At 41.7% G+C, this 11,072-nt stretch overlaps 1 protein-coding gene across 2 annotated transcripts in view; it reads right to left on the bottom strand.

The window, feature by feature from the left end:
* Positions 1-4,620: 4,620 nt before the first annotated feature.
* BMPR1B (bone morphogenetic protein receptor type 1B) overlaps positions 4,621-11,072 on the bottom strand; it is a 308,301-nt gene continuing 301,849 nt past the window's right edge. For both annotated transcript variants that reach the window (XM_085641155.1, XM_085641154.1), the window contains exons 10-11: positions 10,812-10,942; positions 4,621-9,824 (exon numbers count right to left, since the gene is read on the bottom strand). In XM_085641155.1, the coding sequence (XP_085497281.1) occupies positions 9,699-9,824; positions 10,812-10,942 (257 nt within the window). In that variant the 3' untranslated portion in view covers positions 4,621-9,698. The remainder of the gene's footprint in view (positions 9,825-10,811; positions 10,943-11,072) is intronic.

Raw genomic sequence — 11,072 nt, 5'->3', positions numbered from 1 at the left:
GACACCAAACTGACCTTAATCAAGAACAAAATCGACACCAATGCAACCAATGCCAAAGAACTCTTCAGCATCATACAGCAATTCACCAAACCCCACAGCGAGGCCACAGACATCCCACCATCCCAGGAACTCTGCAACAAGCTCAGCTCCTACTTCCATCTGAAAATCAAGGCCCTCTACAACCACTTCAGCGATCAGGCGCCATTCACCACCCCTTCAACCTTCGCTGACTACCAGCCGACCATCACCCCCTGGCTGCCCACCACTGTGGAACTCATAACCATGACCATGATGAAAACCCGATCAGGAGCCCCCACGGACCCCTGCCCACCACACATCTACTACAGGGCCGCCACCACCATCGCCCCCAAACTAGGACAGACCATCAACGCCTCCCTCCAATCCAGCATCTTCCCTGACGACTGCAAGCGGGCAGAAGTCAAGCCCCTTCTTTAGATGCCCACAGCCGATCCAACAGATCTGAAGAACTACCGGCCCATCTCTCTGCTCCTTTTCACCACCAAGGTCACTGAAAGACTCGTAAATGCCCAACTGACCGCATTCATCGAAGAGAACTCCATCCTATACGCCTCCCAGTCCGGATTCCGCAGCAACCACAGCACCGAGACCGCAGTCCTCACCGCCACGGACGACATTCGCATGCTACTCGATCGGGGGCACACCGCAGCCCTCATTCTACTAGACCTCTCTACAGCTTTCGACACTGTCTCACACCACACCCTCGCAGCTAGACTGCCCGACGCCGGTATACAAGGAACCACCCTCAACTGGATCCGTTCCTTTCTCTCCGGTAGAAGCCAGAGGATCAGACTGCCCCCCTTCCTCTCCGAACCCGCGGAGTACCACAGGGATCATTGCTCAGCCCCACGCTCTTCAACATCTACATGGCCCCCCTCGCCGCCATCGTCAGACAGCATGGGCTCAGCATAGTATCATACGCCGATGACACCCAGCTCATCCTCTCCCTCACGAAGGACCCTGAAGACACTAGGCTCAGCTTCCAGGAAGGAATGAGGGACGTCGCGGCCTGGTTGAAGAATAGGTGCCTGAAGCTCAACTCAGAGAAAACAGAGGTCCTCATTCTGTGACCCTCGACCTCCGCCTGGGACGACACATGGTGGCCCTCCGCCCTCTGGAGTCCTCCCACCCAGACAGACCACGCCCGGAACCTCGGCATCATCCTCGACTCCTTCCTCACTATTACCCGCCAGATCAACGCTGTCGCCTCCACCAGTTTCAACTGCCTCAGCATCCTCCGTAAGACCTTCAAATGGATACCCCCAAACACAGAAAAACCGCCACCTACGCACTCATAACCAGCAGACTGGACTACGGAAACGCCCTCTATGCCAGCATCAACAGGACCCTTCTACACAAGCTCCAAACCATCCAGAATGCCACAGCCAGACTCGTCCTCGGGACCCCATGGCACAAACACGTGACTCAACACCTTTGAGACCTACACTGGTTCCCCGTCGAGAAGAGAATAACTTTCTGGCTTCTCACCCACACCTACAAGTCCCTCCATAACATCGTACCCAAATACCTCAACGAGAGTCTGCTTCTTCGCACCCAAAATGAACCTCTGATCCGCCGACCTCGCCCTGGCAGATACCCCCCGCATCCGCAGAAGCAGAGCAGGAAGTAGGGCCTTCTCCTACATCGCAGCCAAGACCTTGAACGACCTCCCAGTCAACATCCGACGCTCCGCGAACCTGCACACCTTCAGGAAGGACCTCAAGATCTTGCTCTACGACCGAGCAGGAGCTGCCTACCACCCACCCCCCAGCGCCTTAAGACCCTCAGGGGTGACTAGCACACTTTATAAACCCCCTGATTATGGATTGACCAAGCTATTTTGCAATATGAATAGATTTGGCTCAGCATCATCTTGTCTAGTAGACTTACACTGGCTTCCAGTTCGGAAAAGAGCCAGCTTTAAACTCCTGTGCCATGCTCACAAGGTTCTCTACAACACCGGCCCTGAGAACCTATAAACCAGAGTTGAATTTTATAGGCCGGCACAAAATCTGAAGTTTTGCAATTTGGCCCTAGCAAAGCATTTGGCAGCAGTCCTGTGGAACTCCCCAAACCTGTATCTTCACCTTATGGACAACCATCTTCATTTCAGAAAGAAATTTGAAAACTTGGCTGTTTTTGGGCTAGTGTTCTTGCAGCATTTAGAGAGGCTACTGTGGGTTTCTGGCCAAGATGAACGATAGGCATGACATAACCTTGTTCTGTGATTTTCAGGGTCCACTTGTTTATTGTGATTGCTAGCCAAGCCTTTAAGTATATCCATTTGGCAGGCTGACTGTGCTCCCTTAAGGGAAAACAAAAGCGGTTTTGCAGGTGGAGCAGGAGCGAAGGAGGGGGAGGACATGGTGAAGGAGGATGGCTAGTTCCGATATGGTCAGTTCTTGAATTCACCATGCTGCCTATACTGCTAGAGAAATTATTTTGCCTGCTGTTGGACTGGTTGAGGGGCTTGATGCTTGCGAAAAATATACCTTTGGAATAACCGCAAAACTTGCAATACTGACTGCGAAACTGGTGAGCAGGAAAAGCCAATTCCAGAGAGCCATGGCCTGCCCCTGCCTAAAATGTTCAAGGACTGAATGAGCTATTTTGTCAAACAGACAGGAACCATCAAAGGACAAATCTATCATATTTGCCTGGACATCCTTTAGAGTGGAGCCAGGCATGACGTCAGATGGCTACTATGGAGCCCAATGACATTGACCTTGCCACCGAGTACACAGTGTGTATGTCTGCCCTCAATATCTGTTTTACTGCATTCTGCCCATCGCAACCTCCTCAGCAAACATATTCCAAAGATGGTCCATGAAGCCAGGAACAGCCATCTGTGCCATCTCCTACAGTGTGTGGGAGTACCTGGACAAGAGGCAGGTCCCATTCAATCAGGAGGTGCAATGAGAAATAATTCCTGGTCCTGTTTAGTGCAGGAGGATACCTGTGGCACAAGGCTTTCAGAGGCAGGGTGAGCCAAGAGAAAGCTGCGGATCCCCCGTTCTGCGAAGCAACAACAAGCAATCTAGCGACTCACCATAAGGGATGAAGATGGCTTACTTCACACGGACAGAGTAGGTGCCATCAGGGCCTCATTAAACAGGAGAAAGGGCTCTGTAGATGAAGATGTTAACTGAGGAATCTCTGTATTGAGATTTGCTTTGTCATCAATCATAGAGAAAGGTAGTTTAAGGACATCTGCTGCCTTCTTAAGGACTGCCATAAATTAACCATCTCTTCAGATGGTGGCCCCAAAGAGCATTCAAATTCCATCTCTGTGAAAGTATCTCAGCCACTGGTGTTTTGGAATGCTAAGTACTCAGCAGTATTGGTATTAATAGGCGGGAACAAGTTAGCCATCTCATTACTCTCATCATCACCATGACCAATGATGTCTAGCATCTGGATGTGGTCAGAGTATGCCAATGAGATTATCCAGTTGCTGATAGTAATTCTCACCCAACATCAAGACAGAGCAGAGTGCCACTTACTGACACAGGAAAACTATTAATTAGAATCCAGTCTGGCATCGGGGGAGATTCACAAGGTGAGGAATCTACAGGTAAAAACTAAGTGACGTCATCGAGGATGAACACTTCTAGCTTTCCCAGTTAAATAAGGCACTGAAGCTTGTTAGAGGATGTTCAGTAGTGAATTTATAAAAATCTGCAGGGAACACCACCCCACCACTAGCATGTCTGCCTATCATGGAGAGAGGCACGGGGTGGCCAGTGTGCGTAGAAACAACAAAGGCTAGTTGGGACACAGTGCCAAGCTATATTGGGATTCCCTTTAGTTGGTCAGAGCATCTTGATGAATGAGATTGTTTAATCAATGCATCTTTTTTAAATATGTCAATCAGAGTCACTGGATTTATGTAATTCTGCTGCACTAGCTTTTTTTCGCATAATTGTGAATTTGCCACATAATCTATCGCCTGCTGCATAATCAGCAGATTTTAACGAAAAAAATTCTCTTTCAAGCTCAAACGAATCAAAAGTTACTAAAAACATTGCACCATGATGTGAAAATCCCTTAGCAAAGATTAACTGGTCATCTTCCATTTGCTTATTTCTAAATTTAGTTAATAAACTGACACGAGTGAGGTGCAATGAATTCATTGTCCAAGCTGTATTAGCATGTGCACAAAAAACAAAATAATGAATACCAGCAAAAATGGGCAGCATTATGCTGAATAATGTGCCTTTTCTTGCAGTTAATTTGGAGCTTCCCTGCCGCATAATTCCAGTGGCCCTGGTGAAAATGATAGCAGTAATATTTACAAACTTTTTATTAACGTACTCTAAATTATTTTTTGTGTGGGGGCAATTGTATTATTATTGCTGAATAAGTGGGAAGTCAGATTACTCCATATTACATTGCAAAGAAATTAAATTGAAGCAACAGCACTTGCTGCAGAGAGGTATTAAAAGCACAGAAAAGATTCAATGATATGCCAACATCAAGAAAATGGTGGAACAGTGAGCATTTTTCTTAATGTTACACAGTATAACAGAGTATTCCATCGCAATGCACATTTGTACAGTTGCGATACAAAAAATGAAAACATTCACGGGAGAATGGAACCATTTATTCGGGGAATGTTTTACACAACAATCATATACGGTGTGCAACGAATACAATGTAACAGCTTGTTCCCTGGTCATTTATTGAAATTACAGTATTTACAGATTTGTTAAGGCACGGGTTTCCAGAAAAAGAATCGCTTGACCAACTAACTCCTTGGAAAAGTAACCACCCAGTTACAGTCTAAACACCTTATGTGCTACTGAAAAATTCCTGCTTTCATGCTAATCTTCGTACAGTTTTGCTGTTGTAACAGAAATAAGCTTGCACTGGGCAGCTAACAGTGCCAATTGCTGGACGCTTTGCTTAGTATGAAACACCTGAGAAACACTAAAAATACAATCTAGGTATAAACACCTCAGTACCTTCATGTGAGCTTAACATATGGATCATACAATTGAAAAACTGAGAGGTTATTTAGATGTGGGACATCAAACAAACTTGGTGGAATACGGACCATATGGCAAAATTGGCGAATGTCTTATACACCATATTTAGCGTGTATATAGAAGTACATATTCTTAATATGCTGCAAAGGACATCTTACAATTTTTCTGAATGGCTCTCGTCTGCTAAACTACTGCAGGTAGCCAGTGTCAAAAATCACTGTTCACAATTGCCAGGGTACATATGGGTGGAGAGGGAGTGTTAGGACATGTCTGCCTTTCAACTTTGAACTCTTGGTACATCATAAAGGTCCTTCTCTATCATGCGTTTTATTCCATATTTACGAATGCTTAAATTGAATGCAGCATTTCTACTTCCGAGTTCCTTCTTGTCCAACATTACCACCACTCAGTTCGTTAATCCTCTCTGCCTCAACGTGTGATCCCAAAAATAATGAAGTGTGCATTTTTAGAACATTTACAACTGTGAAAAGATGATGTGTACAATTACACTTCCAACATGTGCCAAGAAAAGTACTTGTATCACTTTCTGATGGTCTGAGCATCCTATAACGGGGTTTGTCCCTCAGTCAACAATAGATAATGTTTTAAAAAGACTGCAGCTTGATTGATCCTCCTTACCATGGAACTGGCATTACTTTATTAACAAAATGACTACCAAATATACAGAACACAACCACTGTTTTGCTCCTCAACAGATTTGGCAGGGCAGTTGGTAAGCTAACCTTGAAAACCTCTTTATCACAGTGATTGTTCTGTCATATAAATAAAGCTGTACTTGTTTAAAGAGATGCTATTAGTTTTATTACTGGATGCACCTGCCTGCTTCAGGACCCCAGTAGTAAAGAACAAACAATAGAATGTACATAAATAAAAAATCCTTCTGTATTCCAACTTTGAAAACTTTCAAGTAAAGGCTTTCTATAATGCTCTACAGAAACAGATAAATCAGATCCGGTTCCACGCCGATTTCTGTAACCTCCAATTCAATTTGAATAGCTCTTCTAACTTTAGACAACTGTATAATGTAACATTTACGAATACCCTCCTGCCCCCAACATTTGCAAAACGTGGCTCTGACATCCATTATTTTCAAAGCCTGCACAAATTCTAAAATTTTAAACATGTTTTCAACATGAGGTTGAAGGTATGAAACAGTGCTTTGTACAGTGTGAATAAATAAAATCAATACTTCTGTTGTGGTCCATAATTGCATGGTACTATGGAGAGGGTTTAGTGAACATTTTCTTTAAAATAAAAAAAGCACTAAATGAATTTTCGGGAAATATAAAGCATTTCAGCTTTACTCGCTTTATCTCACCAAGCAAAGGTTCTAAATGAGCATTTTCTTAAAAACAAGCCAAGGGCTGCTAGCTTAGTATCCACCAGCATTCTAGGAACATTGTATCAAATGCAATGCATTTGAACACTGAATAAATACGCAATATCAACTATGACAAATTCTTTCCACGTGTTGGGCTATCTAGGCTTTATCTGAACCACTTTATTTTTAATAATGGTCTCAGTTCTGTGAAATGAACATTTCAGAGAAAAAATTGAAAATAGGTTGACTTTTAATAGTAATGGAATAATTTAAATAGAAAGAGCTTTAGTTGAAAAGCAAGCAATTTTTGAGCAGTCTGTTTGGAAAGAAATATTCGTTAAAAATAGAAAAAGTTCTGTACATAGATTGGGTTATATTTTTTTGTTCAGACAGTAGAAAATTCTTGCAGTTAAGTCAAGAATGGTTCCGCAAAGCAACTGCCAAAGGAGACCGGAATTGAGATACATTTGTCAGTCAGTTTTATTGTGAGGGAACTACGGCACTATATGACTTTTTCTAACTACAGAAGATTATCTTCTCAATTGTCTGGTTGTTGCATGGTGGCAAATAAACTTCATACAAAATAATGTTTTCTTATTTTTTAGAAGAAAAAGATACAAAAATAACCAGAAGATTAAGGCTCAAGTGGAGCCTGGCTTTCTCTGGACCAAGGTTTAGGTGTTGTTTCTATACAGGTGCTACAGCATTTTTGTCACCATCCTTCCTCTCAAACTGTGAATAATAAAGTTGCATTTCTTTCAATTTTCCTGTTCAGATATCGAAAAACCAAATATGATCCATTTTTCATTTAGGTAAAAAGAGATGCATTGAATGTATCATAAACAAAGGGAGAGTACCACAAAATATAGAGGGAAGTGTAAAATTAAAATCTACAAATACTTCTGTGAAGTGCACAATGTTGAGGCTAAACTAAAGTAGTTTTTGTCGTGTTTTCCTCCAGCAAAGATCTTATTTTAGAATATTTTTCATCACTTTTGAAACTCCACCAGTGTCACAAAATGTCTGAAGTTGGCACAGTTATGACAGCTGCCTTGATTGACTAGAAGCTAAATTTGACACTTGCGTCCTCTACTCAAGACTAAACCAAGAAGATCCATCAAGAAAACACCATGGTGGGGCACCCTTGTCAACTAAAAGGACGAAGAGGGGTAACAGCCATGCTGTTTCACTCAGAGAAAATTGCTTTTTTTTTTTAAAACAGCACAGGCTTGCATTTTCTGAATCTGTCACACTATGGATATTCTGACTTATGAATCTCAAAACAATCTTCAATATTTTTCCTTGTTAAGTGTGTAAAAAACATAACCACAACTGAAATTAAAACTAAATATTCAAGGTGCTGACTAATTCCAGAAGGACTGTGAAAAGCCAACATCCCTCCAAGTCAGAGCTTTTCCAAATCGGTTCACTACAATAAAAAAAATATTGCCATAATTGTAAAATCTTTCACTACGTACAGCCACTACAAAAATTTACAGAAGAATTATTTCAAGCTATGGAGGGATTTAGCTAAGGAAATAGAGAGGTGGTGGACAAACTTCCCACAGATGATTAGTCTGGAGATTAGGGCATGGCTGCTTTCTGAAATAAATTACAATACTATTCGACTCCACTGCTCTGGTTGACTACAAGGTCACCTTACCATGAGCAAATACAAAGACAAATATTGCAATCACTCTAGATTGAAGTAGGAAATAAATATTCTCTCCGATTAGTGATACGATAAACGCCTAAATACATCCCTTGATCCAGTACCCAGGCACAGTTAGACGGATTGGCTAATACCGGAGTACCTGCCACTGAAAGGCGATTGTGTGCACATGCGAAAAGGCACTTAGCTTGCATTAGTCCTAACATTTTCTTATGTTAGTTTTGGTGCTGGTGAAGTATAGCAGTTCAAATGACATCTAAAATCCTAGTTCAGGCAGCAAGGCTGCAAACGTCTATATGCTCCCCAATAACTGCACCTCCACAATGGCCTGTGTATGGAGTTTCAGTTTAAGGTCTGCAGCTGTAAATATCACTTCCTGGTAGCCACGTAATGGCACAAACCCCTTTGGGCCAACACCACAGTTGGAAAAAGAGAAAGCAACACTAATTTAAAAGAGTAAAAGGTGGCCGTTCAGACTTCAGCATAATTGAAAATCTTGTGCAAATGCTTACGGCTATTTTCTTAGAGTTTGTATTAGAGAAAGGTTTTATTTAATTATGAACAAAAAGAAAACTCTTGCATATTCACTTTTCTTGAATAGATGCTTCGTATGAAATTTTACAGAATATGCTGCATACAATTGGCCAAATCAGTTTTCTCTTCTCTTTGTGGAATTTGAAACAAGACCTAATTTGTGGCATTGCTTTCTTTCCCAACTTCCTAGTAACTACCATACAGATAAAAAAACAACTGCTTAATAGGGAGTTCTATTAAATGCAAAATAATGGATCGTCCTTTAATGTGTGTGCCAGTTTCAGAATAACTGGCCACCATCTTTGAAAATAGCTCACAGTGGCCACATAAATGACAACTGAAACCAAATATATGTGTCTCTGTTGAGATGTGTGGATTTCCTAGGCATGTTGGCTGCCATACTAGCAAATACTGCAATTGAGAAAAAAGGGGGAAATAGATTTGACACGATTTTCACACCATTTACAAAATAAAGGGGACTGGCCAATTGTTTACCCTCGTCTTTTTACTGTCAAAAGCGTAGGTATCTCGTTTAGTCTATTTTTTTCTTCAGAGTGAGAAATGAAAAGAAACAGTACATTTAGTATATATCTGCCCACAGCAAGAACGTGTGTATGGACTGGCCTACGACGGCTGATCATCTTTTCCTCTCGAGCTTTCTCTGACGTTGGTAGAGTGCAACTGTTATTAAAACTAAAACAGAAAATATATTGTTTGCGTTGTATCTCTAGACACAGTGCCTTCAGGTTCTGTATGAAACAATAGTTTAACTTCTACAATAAACATTTTTTTTCATTATAAAATTAAAGCAGTATCCTTTCATTTTTTTTTAAATTCTCAACCGTTATTGGCTTTCACAGAAAGCAAAAAAAGGTAGTTCTGAACAAGTCACTGAAACCATGCTTTAGACTCAAAGCAGGCAGACCGAGGCAATTCCATGCTCAACAATGTTTCCATGTGGCGCAGAGGACTCCAGTTGTCCCTCTGGATCTGCACGAACCGTGCCACGGCTCTCTAGGGAATTTCAATATATATATATGTATATATATATTATTAAAATGGTCATTTCTTTTCTCCAGCCATGGATGGCATGTCCAATCCTCTAGGAGATGTTGTGCATGGATCAGAGCTTAATGTCTTGTGATTCTGACATTTTGGCAAGAGTTTTCTTAACTCGTAGAGCTGTAAGGCGAGAGGCCGGGTTCTGAGCCCAACATTCTGTCATAAGCTTTCCCATTTGCCTGAGGCACTGCAAAATACAAATAAAAAATGCATGAGAAATGTGTGTAATAAAAAAGGGGGAAACATGTTTCAACAAAATAGATCAGCAAAGTCATGGCAAATGGCCTTAAACATTTGTCTACATGATGTCTCATTTGCCACTCGAATTTGTTGCAGTCTTTGGACAAAAAAGAGAAAAGGAACAAGCATTTGCAATGCAATAGGTCTCGCATTTGCAAGAGTTTAAGCTATTGGCATTGTAAATGACAAAGCCTTTTATTTAGGTTTTTATATTTAACACATAAATAAAAGGCATTGTCATTTACAATACCAATAGCTCAACTTGTAAATACTAGACCGATTTCATTTCAAAGAAGTGGACGCCATTGTACCGGGCCGCTTGGAAAGTGAAAGCATGCATGGCAGGCTGAATGTTGCAGGAAAGCATGTTGTGCCTGCAGTAGGAGAAACGTATAAAAAAAAAAAATAGTGCTTACAGACTAAATCTGATGTACTGTGTAACAACCAAAGTAAAAAGACCAGTCCTCATGGGAGGTTACAAATGAAGACAAGGCGGTACTAAGGAGGGACTAACAAGCCTATTAACGAATCAGAAGCCAGCATTTACGAAGGACAATGACACAAGCGAATGACAAATATGGGTGGAGAGTGGGCAGCGCTTCAAGTCCATATCTGAATACAGCATGCCTTGCAGAGTAGCGCGTGCACTGCCCAGGCTCGACCTAAAAAACGAGCCCACAGTGGATTCTGCACAGAAAGGGGTCAAGGAACAACAAGATAAAAAAGGCTCCAAATGAATTACATTGAAAGAGGCAATTGTACATCAGAGACACATACAAATAAGGAGATTTCCCATAAGGGATGTATGGCCTTGACTAGGTAGAGGGTTCATTCAATACATTTTAAAGACAATTAATACATAATAGTTATTCAAGATTTATGCATTGGAAAGGACTTCATAATTGGTATAAAAATCCTGAGTATGTTGCCTTACCTCATCACTAGTCCACCGGTTTGGGAAAGAGGGCCGAAGTCGCCTAATGCACACAATTTCTCGCATATCTTCATAGGAAGGGTCGCTGGGCACCATGTCATGATATGGGAGCTGATATTCCTCTACTATACCTGAAAGAAAAGGCTTGCAAGTTAATTTATTTACAAGAAGCGCTCATGCAAAACAAGTTTGAATTTCTGAAACACTCTAGATATCCATATGAACTTATCAGCCCACACATGTTTTATAGATATGTGTACA

This window comes from Triturus cristatus, chromosome 2_2 (assembly GCF_964204655.1).
Source record: "Triturus cristatus chromosome 2_2, aTriCri1.1, whole genome shotgun sequence".
Lineage (NCBI taxonomy): Eukaryota > Metazoa > Chordata > Amphibia > Caudata > Salamandridae > Triturus > Triturus cristatus.
This window is presented reverse-complemented; position numbering and strand designations above follow the sequence as displayed.